This window comes from Phascolarctos cinereus, unplaced genomic scaffold (assembly GCF_003287225.1).
Source record: "Phascolarctos cinereus isolate Bilbo 61053 unplaced genomic scaffold, phaCin_HiC Scaffold_3;HRSCAF=262, whole genome shotgun sequence".
In the NCBI taxonomy this organism is placed as follows: Eukaryota; Metazoa; Chordata; class Mammalia; order Diprotodontia; family Phascolarctidae; genus Phascolarctos; species Phascolarctos cinereus.
In genome coordinates this window covers 76,119,214-76,146,423 of record NW_027555736.1, presented here as the reverse complement: position 1 = coordinate 76,146,423, position 27,210 = coordinate 76,119,214, and the positions used below count along the sequence as shown (strand labels likewise).

General features: G+C 39.6%; 1 protein-coding gene across 3 annotated transcripts in view; it reads right to left on the bottom strand.

Moving 5' to 3' along the window:
• Nucleotides 1-27,210, bottom strand: part of ALDH18A1 (aldehyde dehydrogenase 18 family member A1) — a 66,244-nt gene that overhangs the window by 19,798 nt on the left and 19,236 nt on the right. The window contains exons 3-11 of one of the 3 annotated variants that reach the window (XM_020996980.2): nucleotides 26,012-26,235; nucleotides 23,070-23,219; nucleotides 22,884-22,988; nucleotides 19,477-19,635; nucleotides 18,799-18,889; nucleotides 7,286-7,410; nucleotides 5,284-5,428; nucleotides 4,640-4,713; nucleotides 2,827-2,926 (exon numbers count right to left, since the gene is read on the bottom strand). In XM_020996980.2, the coding sequence (XP_020852639.1) occupies nucleotides 2,827-2,926; nucleotides 4,640-4,713; nucleotides 5,284-5,428; nucleotides 7,286-7,410; nucleotides 18,799-18,889; nucleotides 19,477-19,635; nucleotides 22,884-22,988; nucleotides 23,070-23,219; nucleotides 26,012-26,235 (1,173 nt within the window). The remainder of the gene's footprint in view (nucleotides 1-2,826; nucleotides 2,927-4,639; nucleotides 4,714-5,283; nucleotides 5,429-7,285; nucleotides 7,411-18,798; nucleotides 18,890-19,476; nucleotides 19,636-22,883; nucleotides 22,989-23,069; nucleotides 23,220-26,011; nucleotides 26,236-27,210) is intronic. The other 2 variants (XM_020996981.2, XM_020996982.2) reach the window with 2 other exon arrangements.

Here is a 27,210-nt window from a genome sequence, read left to right as displayed (position 1 = left end):
AGCAGTTCTCTCTGTGGTGGCAAAGAACTGGAAATTGCAGGGATGCTTGTCAATTGTGGAAAGGCTGAACAAATTGTGGTATATGATCATGATGAATACTACCGTGCTATAAGAAATAATGAGCTCAATGATTTTAGAAAGACATGGATAGATTTGTACAAAATAATAAAGAGTAAAACGAGCAGAACTAAGAGAACATTGTATACAATAACAGCAATACTGTTTTAAGAACAACTTTGAGCAAGTAAGTCATTTTGACTATTACAAATACCCAAATTAACTACAAAGGACATATAAAAGAAGTCATTATGTGCATTCAGAAAAAGAACTGAAGTATATATAGAATGATTTTACATACACACACACACACACACACACACACACACATATTTGTGTCTAATGGTAGCCATCTCGGGGTGTGGGGAAGAAAAAAAGCTAAAACAAAAAAAGAAATGTGCATGATAACTTTATTATATATTTAAAAGGTACAAGCTATACTTAATATATTTGCAGTCTCTTGTGCAATCAACTTATTTTTAATTACACTATGTTATGGAAATATGTTTTACTGCAGAAATTAAAAATAAAATTAAAAAAATTAACTCAGACTATCCACTGGAAAGTCAAAAACTGAAGCTGAAGCTTAAATACTTTGGCCACATAATGGGAAGATGGGACTCAGCGGAAAAGACTGCTGTTGAGAGAGACTGAAGGCAAAAGGAAGAAAGGACAGCAGAAGATAAGATGGACAAACAGCGTCATGGAAGCAACGACTGCGAGCTTGGACAGACTTTGACAGATACAAGAGGGCAGAAGGGCCCGGCATGCTATGGTCCATGGGGTCATGAAGAGTTGGACGCCACCAAACAAAAGAACAACAAAACAGGAAGCCACTGGTGTTTAACGAGTTGGAGTGGGAGATGATCAGACCTATGTCTTAGAAAAATCACTTTGTTTTGGCAGCAGCATAGGGAGAAAACTAGGCAGAAAAGATCAATTAAAAGACTAATGCTGAAGTGAGAAATGATGAGGGCCTGAATTTGAGTAGTGTAGCAAAAAGAGGAAAGTTCTGAAAGACGCAGAAAAAGGAATTACAAAATTTGGCAATGGATTAGAAACATGGGATGAGCCAGTGAGAGGAAGCCAAGAGGATGATGAGGTTGTGAACCCGTGGGACCAGAAGGACAGCGATACTCTCAATGCTAACAGGGAGATTGGGAAAAAGTGAGTTTTGAGGGAAAGAGAATGATTTCTGTTTTCAATATGCCTGGTTTGAAATGCCTGTGGGACATCTAGCTTGAGGCAACCAACGACAGGTGGTGATATGATGATGCAGCTCAAGAGAGAGGCCAGGGCTAGAGAAACAGATATGGGAAACATGTGCACAGAGATAACTGAACCTATGGGAGCTAGTGAGGTCACCAAGTGAAACAGCACAGGAAAAGAGAGGAGGGCTTGGACCAAGCCTTGGGGGGTGATGTGAATGATGACTGAGCAGACAAGATTGTGGAGTGCTCAGAGAGGTGGGAGGAGGATCCAGAGAGAACAGTCACGGAAACCCACAGAGGAGCGAGCAGCCATGAGAAGGCGGTCCAGTGTCAAATGCCACAGAGGGAAAGAAGGCCAAGTCATTTAAGTCCGAGCTTTGGTTTCCTGACCTACAAAAAGGGACACAAATAACTAAAATACCTGTTTCGGGGCTGTTGTGAGAATCAAACCAGATAACTTGTATTAGTTTTCACAAACACTGAAGTGTTCCAGTACAGCTGTCAGCTAAGTTCCAGTGTTCTTTGCACAGCCATGCTGTTAACTCCCACTTACCAGTAACACCCTGCTAGACAACAGCCTTCTCCTTCCTTCTGTGTACACTGTACTCCAGTCAGCTCTCCTAAGACTCTCACCTCAATGAGCATACCCACGAGTCTTCCAAATCTCAGGTCCACAACTCACTAACCTCAGACCACAGAGCAGTCTCTTAACCTATCTGTAACTGAGGGGATCAGGCTCACTGACTGGGAAGGGCTTCTAGCTCTAAAATCTGTCACTACTAAAGAGATTCAAAAGAATGACCTACAGATCTGAATAAAATAGGAGCTCCAGATATTCTGAGAACTAGCCTCCTTCCTCGAGTAACAATCCTCAACTGGTGTTTGTTTTTACAGAAAGGCTGGCTATTAACAAAAGCAATCATTACTCTATAGTCACACCTCATGAAGATCCAGAAGAGGGAGAATGATAGGGAGATGCCTACTTGGCTGTGGACAATGTATAGCCACCTATCAAGCGGAACCTAGGCTGTTATTATTTCATAGATCAGAGGGGTCAAACATGCAGCCTGCAACACTCCCACATGAGGACCAAATCAGATTAAAATGTAATTGGGAAATATTTAACAAAATAAATGAAAATACAACATAGATAATGTTAAGATGTGGTTTTCTAAATCAGCATGTAGCCTGCAGAGATCCTTATGTACAGTTTAATTCCCCTTGTTTCTATATGAGTTTGACACTACTATCATAAACTACCTTGTATGGAACTGCAAAAAGCCCTACAGGTATTCAACATTTATCAGCTGACAAAAGGACAGGTTATAGTAACCTATGACTGTGTTCACCAATTCTACAAAGCTTTCAACATAGGTCTTCTTCTAAACAGACAGAAATACTAATGTAGTGTTTCTTGAAAAAGGTTTTTTTTTCCTTTATTTTAGAATGATTTCTACCATAACAGACTTGCCTTTCTTGAAAAGAACAACAATGGGGTGGGGGGAGGGGGAGAGGCAATACATCTCCTAAGCAACAGATTTTCAGATCATGGGCTTACCTTTACCCTCTGCCTCTTCCATGTCTTTCTTGTTGGCCAACAGGATCTCTTCCCGCTGGTCAGTCAGGAGATCAGCCAGACGGTATATAATCTCAGCTCTCTGGAGAGAAAGGCAAGAGTTTGAGAGTTGGAAACAAACGCAAAGTACCTTAAGTGAGACAAAGAATGCACCACTCACATTACCAATAAGATACCCTACTCCTAAAGTGACATTTCAATAGTCTTTGGCAACAATCTCCTAATGTCATTCATTTTTTTCTTCCTGTTTTCTCATTTTTTACCTCTCCTCAATTGTTCTTCCCTTATTCCTTTACATTGCTTTCCCTCTCTTTATTAAATATTTATTGAGCAATTACAACAAATGTAGGCCATACAAATCACACAAATGCCATACCTAAGCCTAGAGTCTACATAACTTGCACGAAACACGTCTCATTAAAAAGTCCAGCTAGCTCTCTACCCACTAGATCACACTTTCCATAATAGCCAATCTCTATACCAAGCTTTAAGCTTTGCAAAGTACTTTATAAATTCTCATTTGACCCTCACAATAACCCTTTAAAGTGAGTGCTATTATTAACCCCAATTTAAAAACGAGACAACTGAAGCTCAGAGAATTAATAAATTTAACCCAACTAATAAAGAGCTGAGTTGGAAATCAAGCCCAGGTCTTCCCAATCCCAAGTCAATACACTAGCTACAAAGCTGTTCTTTCTCTCATACATATTGTCAGTAATAACAAAAATACCGATTTTTAAATAGATTTGGCTTCTAGATTTTTATTTTGACCATTCTTATTTAGTAGACTTTGATAGTAGAGAAAGATAGAAGTCCTCACCCATGCTGATTCTATAGATCCAGATGAGAACTTTAGCCCATCCCATAGTGAGAAGGCACCGTCCTCCTCTGCTCTTTCTCCTGCTTCCATTTGTCATCCAAACCCTCATTCCCTTCCCCAGGCTACAGCATTCATCTTGAGTGACTGAAACATACTAGCCCTCAAGGCTTTATCTGATGGTCTCTTAGAAGGCAACTCAGTCCTTCTTAGACCTCCTTATCGTCCCTAATGTCATCGGGTTACACCGTGCCAGCTTCCAGCAGGCTCCATCTTACATGGCACTTAGTAGGCCATTAATAACTATTTGCCAATTGACTGACTGAACTTGGGGGAAGGCCAATGTGTTTTCTGCTGGGGAACAGACAATTTTCTGCATAGTCTACAGTGACAGCAAGTAAATATCCAAGCTAAATGGAGTATCCCAATTTTCTAATTTCCCCTTATGCATTCATTCCCCAAAACTTAATGACTAAATTATAGAAAGAACATTATGCTTCTATCTTTAAAGGAAAATAGTACAAGGACAGCTGAGGGAAAAAAAAAAGGGAAGGCCTCAGGGCAAAGCCAAGAAAGGGTGAGGGCCTGGACATGTCAGTGGTACAGGCAACATCCATAGGAGGATATATCTTCTACCAATGCAGATCAGCATCTCCTCTGGTACCTATAGTCTGAGGCGAGTTACATACATCACTGAGAGGTTAAGTGACTTGCTCAGCATCACAAAGTCAACATTCCTTAGAGGCAGGACTTTTCTGAGGCCAGCCCTCTATCCACTATGCCCTGCTAGTCCTCTTAAGACATAAACCAAGAAAGGCAAACCAAGATCAAAACTATAAAGTTGGAAACAGTAAGACGGCATTAAGGAGAAATATGGAGTTGGCTGAAAAGCCACAGGCTAAATGAAGAGCGAACTGGAAAGGCAAAGTCTGCTCGTGTCCCTGTTTCTCTAGAAACAACATGGAAAACTCAACTCACCTGCTCAGGCATCAAAGTGGCCAAAGTCCTTCCTCCAGATCGAGCCATCTCCCCCTGCTGTTCAACGGTAGGACCTGCAAACAAGTTGGAAAGACATGGTCATCTCTGGGTTAGCATTCTTTCCAATGGTCTTGATACTTGGACAGTGAAGGGCAACTTCTTTTCATGTGGCATCCCAGGATCAGTATAATCTACTTTCTGGGAAGAGGGAATAATAGATGAATGCAACAATTAAAATAAACTCTGCTATAAACTCCCAGGAGCTAATTGGATTTGACATACAATTTGTGCCTCTATTTCCCACAGAATATGTATTTATCTAGGAACTCATTTTCTGAAATCAGGAGCTTTATTCTTCTCACAGTTACCTGGGGAGAACAGGAAGTACTGCTGAGCAGAGCAAAGCAGAAGAAGGAACCACAAAGGACTACTGACATGTAGTGGGCTGGAAAAAAAGTATGCAGACTGAAAATTTACTGAGGCATCTAACTCTGCCAGCAGTTTCAGAAACTGCTCATAAATTGTTTAATATTTTTAAAAATCAAGTAAATTCATCAAATTCCTCTTTTCTGGGCTCTTGGTCTATTCAGGTGGATGTCAGCTATTTACTCACAAGCTATGTGATCTCACAAATTTCCACTTACCTGCAGGTTTCACCTCTGAAAAGAAAGTGCCAACTTTTTTCCCCTCAACAATGTCTGTAATGACATGGCCTGAGACCTTCGGATGGGTTCCATTAGCAATCACAACAGAGGTTCCGCCCTGGAGAGCCCAGAGGGCAGCCTTCACCTAATAGAAGAAATATCCAGATAACAGATCCAGAACTTGTCAGCCAACCAACCTGCAATCTTTGGCACTAACTGGATGCCGTGGAGACACAAAACAAATCCTTATTTAAAGAATTCACAACTTGAGAGTCAGACATGTACTCCTGGATACACATATAAAATATTGTGGAAAAAAAAAGGCTTAACAACACTTACATAGAAATATATAAGCAAGTTAAAATTAATATGGTACAAATCATATAATGGACTATGAACTGAGCTAAGGGAAAATTTTCCCAGCCGAGATTTGAACGTAGGTTATGATTTACAATTTTATGAAAAAGTGACTTTATTACCCCAGGAAGGGGTCTTCTCAGGAAGAACTTTAAGTAACAAACAGGGAAGTTTCTACTGGATCATAAAGGTTAAGAGAGAGCCACTAGGATCTACTGAGCAGGGTAGGGGAGAGGGGGCATGTGTGTGAGACTGTATGTTACATGTCTAGATTCTGACTTTAGGAAAGAACCACTTTAGTGGCCGCATGAAGGACGAATTGGAATGAGGATAGTCCCAAGACAGAGAACGTGAGTAGACAACTATTGCAATAACTCAGGTGACAAGTGATGAGGGCTAGAAATAAGGGAGCCACTGTATAAGTAGATAATGATGGATCTGAGAGCTGCTGTGGAGGCAGAAACAATAACTGGTCAACAATTGGCTATGCAGGGTGAGAATAAAGTGTGCATGAAGACACTGAGGTTGTTAGTGTGAGCATCTGGAAGGATGGTTGTGCCCTGGACAGTTATAGGAAAATTCAGAAGAGACGTGAGTTAAATGGGAAAGAGAATGGGTTTTATTATGGACAAGCTGAGTCTGAGACGTCTATCATGGGACACTGAGTCTTTAATGTTCAAAACGCAGTTGGTGACGTAGGACTTGGGAGAGAAACTAGGGCTGCCTGTACAGATTTGGGTATCATGTGCCCAGAGATAACCACTGAATCCAAGGGAGATGATGATGTCAAGTGAGAGTATACAAAGTAAAGAGAGAGGCTTAAGGTAGATCATGTTAGTGCATGTGACACGAATTATTATCTAGCAAAGGAGGCTGAGAAGGAGCAATCAGGTTAAGAGGCAGAATCACCAAAACCCAGAGAACAGAGAGTTTCCAGGAGAAAGTTGGTCAATGGAGTCAAGTGCTACAGAAAGATCAAGTATAAGGAGTTAGGGTCAGCTAGGTGGCACAGTGAATAAAGCTCTGGCCTTGGAGTCAGGAGGACCTGAGTTCAAATCCAGCTTCAGACACTTAACACTTACCAGCTGTGTGTGACCCTGAGCAAGTCACTTAACCCCGATTGCCCCACCAAAAAGAAAAAAAAAGAAAAAAGAAGTATAAGGAGTGAAAAGAGGTCAGTAGATTTGACAATTAAGAGATCACTGGTAATTTGGGAAGGAGTAATTTAGTTGAGTCATGAGGTCAGAACCAATACTGCAAAAGGTTTAGAAGCAGCAGGAAGCAGTATCTGAGAAGTATATTTTTGAATGTATCGTTTACTTGACAGTATTATTTGGTAATTTTTAGATCTCCATAAGTAAAATGGACTACAGAGATAGCTTCTCTTTTCTGGATAAAATGCAGAAAATTTAAAATACCACAAATTGTGATGATCATCTCATTAACTTAATGAAGTAACTCCTCTTGCTATGAAAAACAGTACATGGTGAAAACTCAGGGAGTAGTCTGTCTTTAAGATTCTTAAAAAGACAGCTGGAGGATCCTATATAAAACATTCATAAAAGTGATTTAAGACATTACACATTTTAAAGTGATTTAAAACAATCTTATTTGATAATTTAACAACAGCCAGTTCTCTTCCTACCTTGGCCTCCATGCCACCCAGCCCCACTCTAGACTTGGTTCCAAATGTCACAGATTGCTGGTCTCCAGGGTAAAAAATATCAATGAGTTTGGAATCATCCGATCCTGGAGGGCGGTCAAAAAGACCTGAAATGAATGAAGATTGTAAAGTCCATTATGCCATATTCTTCAGAACAGAGATAGGAAACAGGACACAAACCAACCACTCACACACATCCCACAAAACTTCCCCATTGACCTCTTAACCAAGATTCAAAACAATTGCAAGTAATGGTGGAAGAACAGGAAACTGGTTCTTTGAAATCTACCCAATTCAAAAAATTAAATCAATTTACTTGTTCGAATATTATCAGGGTAAATCTACAAAGTTCGTTAGTTTAATAAACTTAGAGATTTTAAAATATACACATTTCAGCTTTCTAACATCACAAGGTGAGTTAACTGATGTCACTACTGTGAGCCCCTGAACAGGAAGCTAAGTTATCCTAAAGACCTGCATTATTTTTATATAGTACCAAGTAGGGTAAAACACTAACATGCAATCATCAACTCACCCAAATCCTTATGTTATCTCATCAAAACAGCCAACAGAATAATTTGCCCAGCTTCATAAACAAAGCAAGATTTGTGTAAAAAAAAAAAGCATATCTAATTAAAACTTAGTCATGACCAACACCAGAACTCTGGTCTCTTGACATGTGATTTCATGCTTATGGGTTGCAGTGATGTCTTTTTACAAAGCTGCAGTGTGGATAACTCTAAGCAAAAACTTTCTGAGGATTGTTGTGGTTGCATGAGTCGTTTCAGTTGTGTCCAATTCTCTGCAACCCCATTTGGGGTTTTCTTAGCAAAGGTAGTGGAATGGTTTGCCATTTCCTTCTCTGGCTCATTTTACAGATGAGCAACTGAGCCAAACAGGGTTAGTGACTTGCCCAGAGTCACACAGCTATTAAGTGTCTGAGGCTGGATTTGAACTCAGGTCCTCTTGACCCCAGGGCCCAGCTCTCTAGGTGTTTATTATTACTCGAATGTTCTCTACTGGCTCCCTTTCCTTTAGCCATTGCTCCAATCCACTTACATGAAATTCACGTGCTAAAACTCTGGCACATCCCAGAGAGAAGACTTCACACGAGGCAGCTAGGTGACATAATAGCTAGCCAGGAATACCTGAATTCAAATGTGATCTCTGACACTTACTATTTGTGTGACCTTGGGCAAGTCATTTACCTGTTTGCCTCAGTTCCCTTGTCTGTAAAAGTGAGGATAATAATAGTACCTACTTCCCAAGGTTGTTGTGAGGATCAGATGAGAGATCATTTTAATGGATCAAGATTTGACCTCGATAGCTACAGAAAGCACTGACATGTTTTAAAAATCTAGAGACCAATCTGGACTATCAATAGTTGGACAAATTTGTTTCCTAGAATCAGATGTGTCACCTTGCCATTCATCCCCTTTTCCTCACACATTTTAGCAACTAACTTAATCATCAAGCAATAATCTCAGTTTATTCTTTAGTCCTCATCAAATGCAGTGTCTAACATAGTGCTTTCCATAACTGGTGCTCAGTAAATATTTGTTGATTAAATAACTGAAATTCATTCTTCTCTGGGCTAGCTCAAACTCATCAGAGTTGAGAAATCTTCATGTTTTGCACGTGCTCTAATTTATCAAACTACAGTGAGAGGGGATTACAGGGATTATCTCTGACCATCACCAAGAGAAGAACAGGTGGTAATCAATTGCACTCTTCCTCTCTCTTCTGATTAGTTGGCTTATAAATAAAATAATAATAATTAGTATTCTACTTATTATATATGTATAATAAAAAATATTATATATCTATTAGAAGCAGCAGGAAGCAGCAGTTAAAATGTATATTTCTGAGTGCATCATTTACTTGACAGGATTATTTGATAATTTTTAGATCTCTATATGCAGATACAGAGATAGCTTCTCTTTTCTGGATAAAATGTAGAAAACCTAAAATATTTTGCATATATATATAAAAAATAAACCAATAATGATAACCCTTCTCTCCTCTTCCTCAGTTCTGGGTCACAGATCTAGGGAGAGAGGAACAGTCAGGAGAGAGCTCAGGGCCTAGCCAAGTACTGAACACAGAGTGTGGCTCTCAGTCCAGGGGAAGAGCAGAGATTCAGCTCTGGCTTTAGCCTCGCATATGAACATGCAGTGGGATAACCAGGTCAGGAAACCAAGACTGAAGGGGAGCCAGCAGTTCAGTGGCTCTACACCCAGAGAACCTCTCAGCAAGCTAACAGTGACTGAGTCCAGCAACAAGCTACTGAAATCCAATCACACACAAACCAGCAGATCCAAACCTGGGTGAGGAATTTGCAGAGCTCAGACCAGGACAGCGGTGAACAGCCCACCCTGCAGGCTCTCCAGACTGAGCTATGAAAGCAAAAGATGTAAGATGACCGAAGCCTGGGCCAAAGATCAGCCCCGCTCCCCTCACAGAAGCACACAGAACCTGGCACTAACATAAAGTCCAAAGTCAAACGTTAGGCTGGAAGAATGAGCAAATGACAAAAAACCTGACCATAAAGTTCTACAGCAGTGACAGGGAAGCTCAAGACAAACTCAGAAGATGAAAATGACTTGAAAATATTTATAAATGTTTTTATAAATTTATAAAGTTATATATATGTGCGTACATATATGTATATATATATACACATATGTGTGTGTGTATATATATATATATATATAACATATAGACAGATAGATTTATAAAACCTTAAATAAAAATGAAGAATTCCTAGAAGTTAAAAAAAAATTTTAAACCAAATAAGAGCTAAGGAAAAAAGGAATGAAAAGGGAATTAACAACTTAGTAAAAGAAGTACAAAAACCTCAATGAAGAAAACAAGTCCTTGAGAATTAGAATTGGCCAAATGGAAGCTGCTGACTGTATAAGAAATCAAAAAACAATCAAAGTCAAAAGACTGAAAAAAAAATAGAAATAGGCAGTTATCTCCTAGGAAAAGCAAATGACTTGTAAAACAAATAAGGAGAGACACCTTAAAACCATGAACCAAAAAAAAAAGGAGTCTAAACATAATATTTTTAAAAAAACTTCCCAGTAATCTTAGAACCAGAAGGAAAAGAAGAAAACTGAGACTCCATCAGTCGCATCTTGAAAGAAACACCAAAATGAAAACTCCCAGGAATGTTAACAGTCAAAATTCAGAACTCCCAAGTAAATGAAAAAATACTACAAGGAGCTAGTTAGTATAATACATGATTTAGCAACCACTACTATAACATAAAGGAACAGAGAGCTCAAAATAGGATATTCAGAAAGCAGAATAACCTACCCATCAAAACTGAGTATAATCTTACATGTGAAAAAAATGGACTTAAATAAAATTGAGAACTTTCAATTCCCAATGAAAAGACCGGAGCTGAGAAGAAAAACTGACATACAAATGCAGGGCTTAAGAGAAGCACATAACAAGGTAATAAGGATGAGTGAGAAATCACAAAAGACTACAAGGTAGGGAAAAGGAATGCACTGGCAGAAGGAAGAAGACAAACAAGGGAAAATTAATAAATGGAGTATACAAGAAAAAGTTTATACAACAGAGAGGTGAGTGGGGGGAGCAGCAACATTTGAACCTCACTCTCATTTGAACTGGTTCAAGGAGGGAAGAATACACACAAACACAGTTGAATACAGAAATTCATCTTAGCCAACAGAAAAAAGGGTTAAGGGAAAAGAGAGGAGGGAATAAGAGGAAGAGCAGATTAAATGAGGTAGTAATCAGAAGCAAAACTTATACTCTTAGGGAGGGGACAAGGGAAAAAAGAGATGGAAAAACATAAGAAAACTGGATGGAGAGAAATACACAGTTAGGAATAATAATTATGAATATACATAGGATGAGTTCACCCATAAAATAGAAGAGGACAGTAGGATGAACTAGAAACCAGAACCCAACAAACATGTTGTTTACAAGAAACACATTTGAAACAGAAAAATACTCATAAACTTAAAATAAGCAGAATCTATTATGATTTAGTTGAAATAAAGACAAGGGTGGCAAATATCTCACACAAAGTAAAAGAAAAAATAGACCTAATTAAAAAATATAAACAGGGAAACTACCCTTTACTAAAAGATACAACAATAATAATAATATAAATAATAATAATACAATGAATAAACATCAATACTGACTATATATGCACTGAATGGCATTGTATATAAATTCTTAAAATAAAAGTTAAATGAGTTACAAGAGGAAATAGTAAAACTATAATAACGGGGGATCTCCATTTACTTCTCTCAGACCAAGATAAATCTAACCATAAAATAACCAAGAAAGAAGTTAAACATGAATGGAACTTTAGAAAAGTCAGATTTGATAGACTTCTGGGGACTATTAATGGGAACAGAAAAGAACACACCTATTTTTCAACTGTGCATGGCACCTTCACAAAAACCAACAATGTAACAGGACATAAAAAACCCTCACAATAAATGCAGAAAAGCAGCGTTAAATTTTAAATTAAAAATTGAATTTTCCTAATCACAATGTAATGAAAGTTATATTCCATAAAGGATCTTTGAAATATAGATAAAAAATTAATTGGAAACTAACAATACTAAAGAAAACATACAATAATTTCATTAAAGATAATGACATCAGAGAAAACACACCAAAATTTGCGATACCAAAGCAGCACTTGGCAGAAAATTTAGATCTGTAAGCGTTTTCATCAAGGAAAGAGAAAAGCAGCACAATGAATTGGGCATGCAATTAAAAAAACCAGAAAACCAACAAATTTAAAACTCCTAATTAAACATCAAAATAGAAATTTTGAAAATCAAAGAAGATAAATAAAACTGAATGTAAAAATATCATTAAATTAATAAATAAAACTAGGAGCTGGGATTTTTTTGTATAAAATTAACAAAATAGATAAGCCAATAGCTAATTCGATTAAAAAAAGAAGAAAACTAAATGACCAGTATTAAAAAAAGAAAAAGGTAAATTCTAAACTAATGAAGAAAAAATAAAAGCAATTATGAGGAGTTCATTTCATCTAACTATATGCCAATAAAACTGACAATTTAAATGAAATAAATTAATATTTACAAAAACAATTTATCTAGAATAACTGAACAAGAAACAGAATTATTTAATACAAGTAAGGGAGGGATCCTACCAAATTCTTTCTATGACACGAATATGGTCTTGACATCTAAACCAGAGAGAGCAAAAACAGAAAAAGAAAACTACAAGCCAATTTCTCTACTTAATATTGCTGTAAAATATTTAGATGAAATATTAACAATGAAACTACAGCAATATATCACAAAGATTATATTCTACGATCAGGCTGGATCTATACCAGGAATGTCAAGGCTGGTTCAATAATAGGAAAATTACAAATACAACTAACCATGTTAATAATAAAATTGACCAGAAACATATAGTTATTTTAATAGTTGCAGAAAATGCTTTTTGACAAAACACAACACCTATTCATGTTTAAAGCACTAGAAAGCATTAATGTAGCCTTCCTTAAAATAAGTAGTATATTTAAAACCAAGACCAAGTATTACCTGTAACGGGTTAAGCTATAAGCTTTACTAACAAGATCAAGGGTAAAGCAAAAATGTCCATTATTGCCATTATTCTATTCAGTTCTGTTCTATTCTTTATTATTCTATTCTGATACTATTCAGTATTTTACAAGAAATGCTAGCTATAGCAATAAGACAAGAAAAAGAAACTGAAGGAATAAGACAGGGAAAGAGGAAACAAAACTATGACTTTTTCCAGACCACATTCCCACAACCCTCTAGAGCAGACCTGCACAACTTGTAAACTTCTTCAGGCCACAGACAGACTAGAGACAGAATGTGGGTCAAGTGATGGCCACCCGAAATCCTTTGGTGGGCCACAAGTGGCCCACAGGCCATATACTGTGCAGGCCTGCTCTAGAGTGCCGCTGCAACAAGATTAAAACATAACTGTAAAGCATTTCACAAAATAAATAAAAATACAATACAATATAGATAATGCTAATTTGTGGCTTTCTAAGTCCATATATGGCCTCAGGGATATGTTACTATTTGAATTTGAAACCACCAACTTAGAAAACCCTACAGAGTCAACTGAAAAACTAACTGAAACAATTAACAACTTAGCAACACTGCAGGATATAAAATAAACCCACATAAATCACCCACATTTCTGTATATTACCAACCAAATCCAGCAGGAAGAGATAGAAAGAGAAATTCCACTAAAAATAACTAGACAGCATAAAATACTTGGGATTCTACCTGCCAAGACACACAGAGGAACTACATACACACAATTACAAAACATTCTTCACAAAAAGACGGATCTAAATAATGGAGAAATGTTAATTGCTCACAGGTAAGCTGAGCCAATATGATAAAAATGACAACACTACCCCAAATTCACTTATTTATTCAATGCCATACCAGCCAAACTGATGGAGTGCTTGGGTGCTTGTACTGGAACCGCAATTCCATGATCATGTTTCTCCCTAGCCGCAGAAACACTATCCCTAGCAGTTTCTCCGCAGCCCAAGGATACTGTTCCTAGCAATAGTGGGCCCCAGCAAGACCCTTATCTCTCTTGCTGGTGAAGTTACAAACAGCACCTGAAGGAATTATTAGTTTGAATTGGCTTTGCTCTGGGTCATAAAGATATTCTTACCCACTGGACTATCTATCTACACTACCACCCTAGCTCATTATTTACATCCTGGACTCCTTATTATTATTATTTACATCTGTACTCTAGAACTAAGACATATGGATACTCCCTATTTGTCAAAAAAGACATTGACTGGTGGTAGACTGGACAACTCTCGGTTACTCCTGAACTCTAGTTAACTTAGTGACATAGCAGGTCTAAAACCACACCTCCATGTGGCCCCCCTTGTGGGCTTTTCCTAATGAACTCTGGGTAAAACACCTGTGCAGTAGGTACAAGAAGTGCATGTTCCTTTAAGAACTGACCACTCTTTAACCACTCCCTAAACCACCCTGAATCACCTAGTTAGCATAACAGGCACACGTTTTATTGTATTATATCCTATATAAACTTTAACTGTACCCCTCTAAGGTCTCAGGTTCCTTAAGAATCCTTGCCTGCTGAAAAGCGTAACAATAAACTTTTTGCCAACTTGACTTAAAGAATGCTTGAGTGTGTGAATTCATTCCAGATGACCCCGTCCTGTACTCCAGTCTTTGAGGGGTCTCAACCTCTCAGACCGTAACAAAACTACCAAAGAACCTCTTCACAGAGATAGAAAAAATACTAACAAAAGGTCAAGACTATTAAGTGAATCAATGAAAATAAAAATGTGAAGGAAGAGGGCCTATCAATACCAGATCTCAAACTATACTACAAAACTATAATTGATGAGGTTGGGATCTGGGCCCCAGAAAGGAAAAACCCTAGACTTTCCCACATGACCAAATCTCTGGTGTTTACCTGAGGCTATAATCCCATCAACTGGCCTTTCACTGTGGCTACATCCAATCTCCCCTCCATCGGCTTGCCTCCCCATGGCCCCAGGCCACTTCCCAACCTAGGTCCTATCTCGGCTCCATTTCCCCAGAATTCCATTGCCTCACAGACTACTTGGCCACTCCTAGATCCCTCCCCCACAGGCTTTCTGCATATAAGATCCATCTTGTCTCCATTAAGATGCTGGGATTCTTATAATCTAGCCACTGCTGGGATTCTTAAAATCTAGCCAGGGGTTAGATTCTTTTAATCTAGCCACTGCTTACTCATGTTCAAATTTCTTATGAGTCTGCCCAATATGACAATGTTCTAATAAACTTTATCTTTGGCTGAAAGAAGGCTTGGGTCGAATTCTTTCACGCAGGAGCTGCGTGTTGTGATTCTGGGGTCCCAGCACCCCTGAACCTCTAAACCACATCATAATCATCACAGTAATTTGATACCATGTAAGAAATAGCTGTCAAGGAAGCTGCACCCAGGTGCAGCACACCCTCCTCAAGGTAAAGAAGCTGGCCTCTGGGCTTGGACTATGGGTCATTCACCTACAGTTGACAGAAATATCAGGTACCAGCCAATGTTCCCCCATTGTTCCATGGATGCAGCATGTGCTCAGTTCCAATCAACTTCCTCTGTGGTACCCCCTCAAGGAAGGGACAGCTCTATGCCCCTTGCCAGTAGGAAGCAGTTTCAGAAGCCAAGACCTTTGTCCCTGACCCCAAAAGAATTTGGGTCCCATTTGTTTGAGGGGAGAATGATGAAGTTGGGATCTAGACCCCAAAAACAAAAAACCCTAGACTTCCACAAGGCCAGATCTCTGACATTTGTCTGAGGCTATAATCCCATCAACTGGCCTTTCATTATGGCTACACTCAATCTCCCAATTCTGTTACCCTTAACCTAGTTTAGCCCTCCATTGTCTTACCTCCCTAAAGCCTCTGGCCACTTCCCACCCTTAATCCTATCTAGGCTCTATTCTCCCTTGGTCACTCCTAGGTCCCTCCCATAGTCTTTCTGTGTATAAAGTCCATCTTGTCTTCATTAAGATGCTTAGATTCTTAAAATCTAGCTACTGCTCAGATTCTTAAAATCTAGCCAATAACTCACTAATGTTCAGACTCCTTAAGAGTCTACCCAATATGACAGATGTTCTAATAAACCTAGTCTTTGGCTGAAAAAAAAATCAGAATGGAACAACTGGAAGCTAGTGACTTTATGAGAAATCAAGACACTGTAAAACAAAACTGAAAGAATGAAAAGATAGAAAACAATGTGAAATATCTCATTGGAAAAAAAACTGACCTGGAAAATAGATCCAGGAGAGATCATCTAAAAATTATTGGACTATCTGAAAGCCATGATCAAAACAAAAGCCTAGACATCATCTTTCAAATTATCAAGGAAAACTGCCCTGATATTTTAGAACCAGAAGGCAAAATAGAAATTGAAAGAATCCACTAATCACCTCCTGAAAGAGATCCCCAAAGGAAAACTCCTAGGAATATTGTAGCCAAATTCCAGAGTTCCCAAGTCAAGGAGAAAATATTGGCAAGCAGCCAGAAAGAAACAATTCAACTATTGTGGAAACACAATCCGGATAGCACAAGAATTAGCAGCTTCTACATTAAGGGACCACAGGGCTCGGAATATAATATTCTGGAGGTCAAAGTGATGAGGTTAGGAAATAGACCTCAAAAAGGAAAAACCCTGGACCTTCCCACAAGGCCAATCTCTGGTGTTTGCCTGAGGCTATAATCCCATCAACTGGCCTTTCATTGTGGCTAAACCCAATCTCCCAATTCTGTTTCCCTAATCTAGCCTAACTCTCCATTGTCTTACCTCCCCTAAAGCCCCTGGTCACTTCCCTCCCTTAATCCTAACTAGGTTCCATTCTCCCTGGACCACTCCTAGATCCCTCCCATAGTCTTTCTGTGTATAAGGTCTTGTTTTCATTAAGATGCTTAGATTCTTAAAATCTAGCTACTGCTCAGATTCTTAAAATCTAGCCAATAGCTCACTAATGTTCAGACTCCTTAAGAGTCTGCCCAATATGACAGACAGATGTTCTAATAAACCTAGTCCATTCTCCCCTGGCCATCTGATCCAGGTCCCTGGCTTTCTATACCCTCACAGTCATCCCCTCTCCCCCCCATTACTTGGCCCTCCCACAGTCTTTCTGTATATAATTATGGTCCATCTTGTCTCCATTAAGATGCTCTGATTCTCATAATCTAGCCACTGCTCAGATTTTTACAATCTAGCCAATACCTCACAGCTGCTCAGATTCCTTAAGAGTCTGGCTAATATGGCAGATCTTTAAATAAACCTTGTCTTTGGCTGGAAGAAAAAAAAAAGAAATAGCTGTCAATTAGCAGCACAGATTAGGTTCACGATATTCAGAAGCAAATGAGCACAATATATCTAGTGTCTGACAAACCCAAAGATCTCAGCCATTGGGTAAAAACTAACTAGTCAACAAAAACTGCTGGGATAACTGAAACTGGCCTGGCAGAAACTGAGTATAGACCAACATCTCACATTATAAGCCAAGATGACCTTGAAGTGGAAACATGATTTAGATACAAAAAATTGCATTAGCAAATTAGTGGAACATGGGAGAAATCACTTGTCAGGTCTATAGCTAAGGGAAGAGTTAATGACCAAATGAGATAGAGAGGGTCATAGGATGCAAAATAGGTAATTTTAATTGCATGAAAGTAAAAAGGCTTTACACAAACGAAATCAAGGCAGCTAAGTTCAGAAGAAAAGCAAGAAACGTGGAAGAATCTTTGCAGTGAGTGTCTCTGATAAAGGTCTCATTGCTAAGATATAAAGGCCACTGAGTCAGATTTACTGAATCAAATTTTTCTGATTGAACACAAAGAGCCATTTATTCCCTAAGCAATAAATGGACAAAGGATACGAATAGGCAGTTTTCAGAGGAAGAAATCCAAGCTCTCAATAGCCATATGGAAAAAAGTGCTCTAAAACACTGATAATTAGAGAAATTAAAATTAAAACAACTCTGAGGTACTACCTCATACCCATGAGATTGGATAACATGACAGAAAAGAAAAATGACAAATGCTGAAAGGGCAGTGGGAAAACTGATATACTAATGCATTGTTGGTAAAGCTGTGAATTGGTCCAACCATTCTGGAAAGCAATTTGGAAATATGCCCAAAAAACTATTACACTGTGCAATCCCTTTGACCCAGTGATACTATTAGGTATCTACCCAAAGAGATGAAAGAAAGAGGAAAAGAACCCATACACTCAAAAATATTTATAGTAGCTCTTTTGGTAGTGGCAAAGAATCAGAAACTGAAGGGTATTTCTCCACTGGGGAATGGCTAAACAAGTTATGGTATATGAATGTGATGGAATACTATTTTCTTGTAAGAAATGATGAAGGGGATGATTTCTGAAAAAAACTGAGAGGACTTGTATGAATCGATGCAAAGTGAAGTGAGCAGAACCAGGAGAATAATTTGCACAATAACAACTATTATAAAGATAATGAACCTTCAAAGCCTTAGTAACTCTGATCAACATAATGACTAACCAAGTTCCATAGGACACACAAAGAAACATAACAGCCACGTGAGATAAAAGAGCTGATACACTCAGAGTACAGATCATTTTCCTTTGTTCTTTTTTTGGACATGGCTAACGCACACATTTCTTTTGCTTCACTATACATATTTGTAATGGGTTTTGTTTTTCTTGCCTTCTCAATGGTTAGGGGAGGGAGTTAACTCAGAACTGAAAACAAAGCAAAACTGAATTTTTTAAAAAAGTGAGGACACAGCTACAGCCAGCCAGGAAGCAGGTATGCCAAACTCTAGGAAGAAGAAGAAAATGGAGAAAGGCAGAGCAGTGTTTACCAGGTTCCAAAACCAGGAAGGGATCTTAGACAATACTCAGAGGATTTAGATGTGGTCACAGATGAAAGAAAAAAACATCACCACATACCTTCTACATCTGAAAGCAAAATCAAGAGGTCAGTTTTCATTTCCACAGCCAGACGGGCAGCCAAACTGTCATTGTCTTTAACACTAATGACCTAGAATTCAGGTAAAATGTCATGAATGAACCATCCTACCTAAGAAGGGACCTATATAAGCATGAAGGCATGCTCAAATAGCAAACAAATAAAGCCAAAGTCCCTGCAGTCTAAGCTACATAGTCTTCTCTGCCCATTCTTCCTGAGAAAAACGTAGTGGAGAAGCAGACCTAGAGTGGGAGGGCCTGGCCTTCCAATCCTGCCTCCACCACTTGTCGCCTGGGTGTCTTTGGACAAGGAACTTCTGCTCTCTGGGTCTCAGTTTCCTCATCTGTAAAGGGAGAGGTCGAGCTACATGACTCCCAAGTTTCCTTCTCCCAACTCCCAGGCTCTGGTTCCCTGACCCCTCTTTGAAGCATCATGCAGCCTCCCATCCACTGTACAATGTTAATAAGTTATATTCCTAGGAACCTAGGCCATTTGATGCTACTAAAATTCCTCCTATTTCACTCAGTGTTCATGACCAAAATCTTTCATCTTCATCTCACTCTCATCAATACTTTTGGATCTTGGGGTGGTTAGTACATGCAGCACAGGCAGGCATTAGTAGCTCCAAGGGGCTCGACCCATAGGAATACTTTACCCACATTTACCCCCTGCAAGTCACTATTGGGCTCAGCTGGGGGGACAACAGCATCATTTGTGTTGACAATTGGGACAATGTTCATGCGGAGCAGCTCATGAAGTGTCCCATTGAGGTTTCGGCGTTTTTGCTCATCATGAAAATCCAGGTTGGTCACTAAAATCTAAGAACAAAGAAATAAAAAATGTCAGAGAGAAAGAATCAGGCTAAATACACATGGGAAAGATGCTACATCAAGCACCTGGCTAGGTGGCCATATCAAAATGATAGCTATTCGGTGAATGGGAGCTTCTGGTATCCCACACAGGATGAAGCGGCTATCAATTTAATGAGGGTTCTTAACCCTTCTTGTATCATGGATCTCTGTGACAGTCTGGTGAAGCCTGTGGAACCCTTCTCAGAATGTTATTAAATGCATAAAGTAAAATCCACAGGATTACAAAGAAACCACTTAAACTGAAATACAGTTATCAAAATATCTTTAAAAACAATCTCACAGATCCCTAGTTAAGAATTCCTGCTCTACCACATGCAGGACGTTAGGATGCCATGCCATACTTTCAGAAGTCTGGTCAATCCTCAGGTCACTTTGGAAATCTAAGTATCTATGACCACTCACAAACAGATCTGAACTCCCTAAAACAACTGAATCCAACTCCCAGGTTTGCAAACTAAGTGCAAGGTAAAGAAATACCAACACGTGGGCCAAGTCAACATTGATTTACCAGTCCTTTACCAGTCTGACTCACGATGTGTCTCATTCTGCTGAAATCTGTCCTTATTGCCAGTGCCAAAACAAGAGGCAAGTGATCGCCCTGCTCCTGTCTCTCCCCCTCTCTGACCCATCCTCTATACACTTTGTAGTGTAACAACTGGGGACCCAGGAGAACCCTGGAGTCCTGGAGGACCCGGCTGCCAGACCTCCCTCTTATACATAATGGTTGTGAGATCCTGAGCAAAGCACCAGGGAACTCCTAACACTGTAAGATTCCAGTAAATGCCCATTTGTATTAGCAGAGGAAGCCTCTGTACAGACATTCTCTATACCAATGAAATCAGAAGTCTAATCACCCAAATTGGCAATACTGCCTATGCTATGTATTTCACAGGGGTTTTTTAGGAAGATCAAAGGAGATATTTATGTATAGTTCTTTCAAAATTTACCAAATGCTATATTAATAATATCAGCTATTACTTTTTTCCCAATATCTAAGGAAAATGCTTCTTGCCATTGCGTATAACATTAAGAATGGGAAAATGTCCAGGTAGGGTAGAGGGGTTGTGGCAAACACAATATCTACCAGGGTCCATGCCATGGATTTTTTCCCCATTTTATGGGGACAAAGTTGTCTCTGAGGCTTGACTAATCCAGGGGGCAAAGGTTCTAGAACTGAAAGGATAAAAGCGTTGGTGATAATGGAGAGTATATCAATAAAAGAATCAATTTAAAAAAGCTCTTAAAAGGAAGGAGGAAGAAGACTTTCAAAAAAGCCCAAAAAAGTTCTCTGAGGAAAAGGCTCTATAAGTCACAGAGCCATGATCCCAACCACAGAGATAGGAAACTGACCTCCATGAGCTCGGAGAAGTAAATCAGACACCAGACAGCCTAGATTCCATGATGGAAAAAATGAAACTTGGCAAGCCTGTTTAGATCTTTGACATGGTCACACAATTTACTTAAGGTTCTCAGAAAGGTACTGACAAAGGCCTTTTGTAAAGGATGATTAGAGAAGATAAGGGGCCACAGGACAAAAGTTAAAGTCCATTTGGAGATAAAAACTTGGGCAAGTAGCAGGAGTGCTATCTACAGAGAGATTAGTGAATAAGATGAAACACTTGGATAACTACACAACAGAAACAACACTTAAAGAGCTGAGATAGTTAATGTTTTGACAGTTTTAAACAAGAAAGGGAGAGACAGAGACAGACATAGGCAGAGGCAAAAAAAAAAAGACAGAAACACAGAAAAATCAGAAATACAAAGACAGAAGGGGAAAGTGACCAAAAAAAAACCAGGAGAGAGATAAGATTACAGATACAAAAAGGCAATGGAAAGGAAGATGGGCAACCTGATAAGTTTTGTGGCAAATGACTCCATGTTGTTCACTGGAATGGTGGGAGTCAAAAGGTGCCCTCTGAAATACTAACAGACTTTTCAGCAACTTAAAATACCTTCACTGGCTCCCCACGGCCTAAAGATTAATTCCTCAAACTGCCATGTGAGAAACTCCAGCATCTGGACCCAGTCCATCTTTCTAGTTTTAGTTCATGCATGCCCTCCTGAACACTACCCCAACGCGACAACAGTCCTGTCCTGATCTCCTCCAGCCCTCTCAACAAGGCACGTGTTTCTATACACCATGTGACAATTCAGAAACAACTTTTGTCTACATCTTCACATGAAATCCTTCCCTTCCTTCAAGGTCTAATGGTGCTGCCACCTTACCCAAAAGACCTTCACAATCCTCCTTTCCTTCTTTCATCTCTGCCTTTCTGTTTTGACTTCTTCGAGGCACTTCAGTGTGACATCTCTATTTGTGTTCATGTGTCATGACTTTGCTAAACTGCCACGTCTCTGAGGGTACGGAATGTAACCTCATCACCTAGCATATGGAAGGCATTAAATGAATACTTAAGTGAATTTTTGAGTTCTGCAATAAAAACCAACTTGTCTGTTTTTATTATCAAAGAATTTTTGAGCTGAAAGAGACCTAGTCCTCTCTACTTAAAAAGTAAAAGTAGAATCTTAAAGGTCTGGCACCTGCGTGTAGGAATGACACCAGACACATGGTGAATGCGAAAAATGTGAGACCACCTGGTTCAGTCCTGCATGCACTGGTGACCCTGGACAAGTCTATCAGGGCCTGTTCTGTTGTCTGCAATGCTGGACAGCTGGATGATTTAAGGACCATGGTCACAAGAGGGGCCTGAACTGGAAAGCCCTGGCCTATGGAGAAGGGCTCTGGCCAAATATCAAGGAATCACAGTGAGAGCACCAGCACACTCAGGGTAATAATCACAACTCACAAACACTCTCTATTCTGGCACATACTTTATTAAGTCAAAACTAATTAAAGAGTCTGCATGAGGGATTCTATTATGAAGAGAATCAGAAGCACAAAGGTAAAGCAAACCACCCTTGGTCTGAGGCAGCACGTAGGGCAGAGCGTAGGGCCTGACACTTCCTAGCTGGATGACCTTCGCCAAGTCACCTAATCTCTGCCTGCCTTGACTATAAAATGGGGATAATAACAGCACCTACCTCCCAGGGCTGTTGTGAGGGTCAGATGAGATACTGTTTGAAAAGTGCTAAGCACAGTGCCTCTCCCTTCTTCCTTAAGCTACTGAATTCACAGAAAAGCTGAAGATGAAATTCTAGGCTTGTTCAATCACAGCATGACAAGCTCTCACCTGAGCAGCACAGATGCTATATTGTGTAAACATCGCCTCATACAGGGCCATCAGTCCACTCTGTCCAGCAGCTGCACAGGCTCGTGCCTCCAAGACGGGAATCGCCTGCAAAAGATGCACAAGACAACGTGTCGTTAGGAAGGACAGGGGGATGTCTTTAAGCATCCTGAGCACTCACGGACCCACCATCTCGCTGAGCTGATTCTGTCCTGAATGCAGGGCTTGCCGCACGCTCTGAGACAAGAGGATTTCATGCCGCAGTCGCTGCTTCCCAAAGGCTACAGCCCCACTGGTGACCAGTATCATCTCTCGGCCTTGATTCTGTAGCACCGACACCTGCCAGAAAGAACAGATATAAGCCCAGGAATCCTCTCCACTGTCACAAACGGGTTGGACTAGACAATCTCTATGGTTCCTTTCCAGCTCTGTGATTCAAGTACTCAGTCATTAGCTCTAAAATAGGAACCAAAGGCAGGTACTCTCACGCACTGAGCAAAAGCTGGTCCCACTCTTCCTTTCATGTTCTAATCTTGATTTCAGGAGGGAAAGCACTGGTGAAAGCAGCCTGCCTGCCCCTAGAGTCTCCTTGAAGATGTAATTCCTGCACTAATTCCCATGAACCACTGAGGACCAGGTGCAGGGCTGTGGCTTCCTGCCTTAGCCTAGGTGCAGGAAATCCAGTCAGTGTGAGAAAGTCTAGACAATTCACCCTTATCAGACTATTTAGTGCTAGTATCTAATGCCTGACTGGCACCTGTATTATTATTTTACTGAGAAATACTCTGATTCTTTAGCATTCCACCAGTACTGATCTAGAGACTGGCTCTTGCCATTCCTACTGGATTTCCTATAAGGCCTTCCAGCTTCTTCTTCCAATTAATCCTACATAACTAGATTGCCAGATTCCTTATCTGAAACCGTTTTCATTATGTTACTTTCTTGCTCAAAAAACTTTCAATACCTCTGTCCCACCTCCTTTAACTGACCTCCAAGACCCTCTATAAAAGGGTGTGTGAACTTGTTTTTTAATATTCTGATAACTGAATTTCAACTTAATTTATTTCCTTTATAATATTATTAATCTTATCTTACACATTTAAGAAAACTTACTCTGAGACAGCATCCAGACTCTACCAGAGTGCCAAAGGCATCTAGGGAAGAGCATGTGCAAAAGCATGGTGGTGAAAGCATAAAGGGCAGGGCAAAGAGCAGTCCAGTTGGATAAGGACACAGAATCCCTGAAGGGAAGTAGTATGAGATGATCCCTGATTGTGGGGGGCATTGAATATCAAAGAGAGGAGCCTGGCGGTTACTCAATTCAAACTGTACTCTGTGTACATCAAAACCCTTGGCAGTCATGAAAACTCCTTGAGGGAAAATGTGCCATTTTCTGATCACTGTGTGGCCAGCGCCTAAGACTCAGCCCAGCAACATACTCAAAGAAGGTCTTAATGTTAGTGAACTGGAAACTACTGAAGAGCTTTGAGAAGTTAACTTGACCAGATCAATGCATAAAGACAATGTTTAGTAGCACAAAAATGCTTTGGAGGTAGGAAGACCTATTAAGAATCTACTGCAATTTTTATACAAAGACAGAGGTTATCATAAAACAAAGCAGACAATTTTTAACACACAAATGTAGATTGCTTCCCTGGCTTTTGCCTCACTGGAACCAAAGGCCTAGATTAAGACTTGTCTCAGGAAAGGATATGTGTCCTCCTAGGAAAGAAACATGACATATCTGAAATATGATGGACGTCATACCTGATGGCACTACTTGAAGTAGGAAGAAAAAATAACTATACAGCTAGAAAGTCTCAAAGGCAACATTTTTGGAATTGTACAGAGTCTGAAAACTGAAAAACCTGAAGTCACATGACAGGGATGCCTGCAAAGATGAGAAAGACAAATTGATGATGGTAAGACACCACACCAAACATATGTCAAGTTCATTCAGTCTACCAAAGATAACATTAATAGCTTCTCATTATTCTAGCTGCATTGATTTTGTTGATACAGACTCTATTAAATTTTATGTAAGGGTTTCCTCTAACAGCTCATGACAATTTGTTATCTTTGGTTTGTATTCAACACCAGTTCGGTATGCCCACAGTTATCAAGGGTGCACTATGTCCCCGTACACATGGTTCAGTCTAACTGCATCCCTCTCTCTCCACTTTATTGCCACTTGCTCTGTCAATCTGGTTCACTGATTGCTCAGCTTACAAACTCCAGAGGCCTTTCTCCTTATCCCTGAGTAGTAGGTAGTCAGTGAGGTTATGTACCACACATGTACAGTGGATGAAATCAGATGTATTCTGAGATTCTCTCCACAAAAGAGAATTGTAGGAAGCTCTCCAGAAATGAAGACGAGAAGACCAGGGACAGCAGAAGGTCCAGGGAGGGAGGGACAGACTGAGATAAAGTGAGATAGAGGAAGCAGAAGTCATACTGAGAACAAAGAACAAGTGTAATGCAGGCAAGGAAGCTGGCAAATGTCAAAGGACAGAAGACTGGGGTCAGGGAGAGGAATTTTAAGATTTAGGAACTTGAAGGCAGCAGTTTCATGAGATGGTGAGGATGCAGGTGAAGTGGAAATGAGGTACTGTGTCAACAGCAAGTAGACTTACAATTATTTTGTGAAAAAGAAAAGAATAAAAGAACAGTCTTGTGTACTAGTTTCGCCTTAGAGACTGACCCCCCACACAAGAGCCGAATGAAAACAGCTTCTTGAAGACTTTTAGGTAAAACTAAGGAAGGCTCACATGAATTCTATCATCACATAATTAAAAAACGTCACATTAAATAAATATACCTTTTATTTACATCTAGTGCTTCTCTCTGAGGAATCAAAATGGGATGTGAATTGAGTGGGTAGAATGCCATCACTCCGACACTCATTTTGCTGTTGGTGCCCTATGACGTCGCTCACATTGACTGCCATTTTCTTCTTTTACCACTGTGGTCTACACTGATGAAGGTACCGTCTAGATTTGCTCACTCAAATGTGAATTAGGAAGGTTTTTTTTTTTGAGCTGGTCTTTTTCAGACATTGATAACTGGAGCATGGTCTTCAAGTCAGCAAGGATACAAAATTTACAAGGTTTTGTGTGGGTGTTGGTAATCACCTGCTCAACGATAGATGCCAGCCGCCCCAGTGCCAGGCCACATTCATCCCCTCGTGTCACCACGGCACTTCCAAGTTTCACCACAATCCTCTTGGCATGCTTTAGCTCACTCCGGTGGGCAAAAGGCTTGCCATGGGTACGAATGAGCGGCACCGTGATGAAGGGAATGTTGCTCCAAGAACGAGAAAAATTAAGTCTGAAGGCCAGTCGTTGCATGAGACAATCTGGAGATCAGGGGAAAATAATATCCTTAACAAACAAAAATCCCCAACAAAATACAAGCCAAATAAAAGAGCCACCTCCTGCTGCTGAAAAATGATGGCTTGAACCCTACAAGTCAATATGACTATTCAAAAAATTTTGCTGTTGTGGCTGATTGACATTACTGAGCTGCCACAATATGTTTTTAGCACTATTAACACGCACGAGCTCAAGCTTGTGGGACCATAAATTCTAGACTATTATAAAAACATACAGCACATAGAACACAAAAGAGTCACACAATTACACAGAGATAATTCAGAACAGGGACCTTGGCATATTCATCTTTGTATCTTCCACATCTGCATGATATGTATTAAGTAATTATTTGCTGAATTACGAAAACTGTGGTCAGTCCATCTGAAAATGTCCTCCCTGTCATACAGATAACCCACAGACCCTTAATTCAGGGCATGGAAGGGTTGGGTTGGGTTGGGGGGTTCTGAAAGGAAAAGTGGCCTTGTTGGACTTTGATCCTTTCCTTCACTTTTTAATGGATTGTCACTGACTGCCATGCAACCAAATTGCTAAGGTGAAATATTCTTAACACTCAGAAAATATTTTCTTTCAATGATCTGAATATAAGTCACTGGACAGCTAATGTTCCTAACCATTGAGACCACTCGGAAATAAAATCGGCTTTCACAGAGAGTCATGTGTTTCCTGACAATGAAGTCTTCATTTGGATGTTGAATGCTACAGAGAAAACAAACGCATTAATGGTTGGACAACATGATCTGAAAATTCATAATTATATTAATATTATCTACATTGCTATTAACATTAAGAGATGTGGGTGAGATGCTACCAATTTTTTAAAAACATCAAAAAGTTTTGATTTGTGTAAGGAATGCTAGAGAAATTACCATCTCTTCCACCTGCCTCTGTTTTGTTTTGTTTTTTAATTTATTTTTTTAATTGTTTATTATTTTGGGATG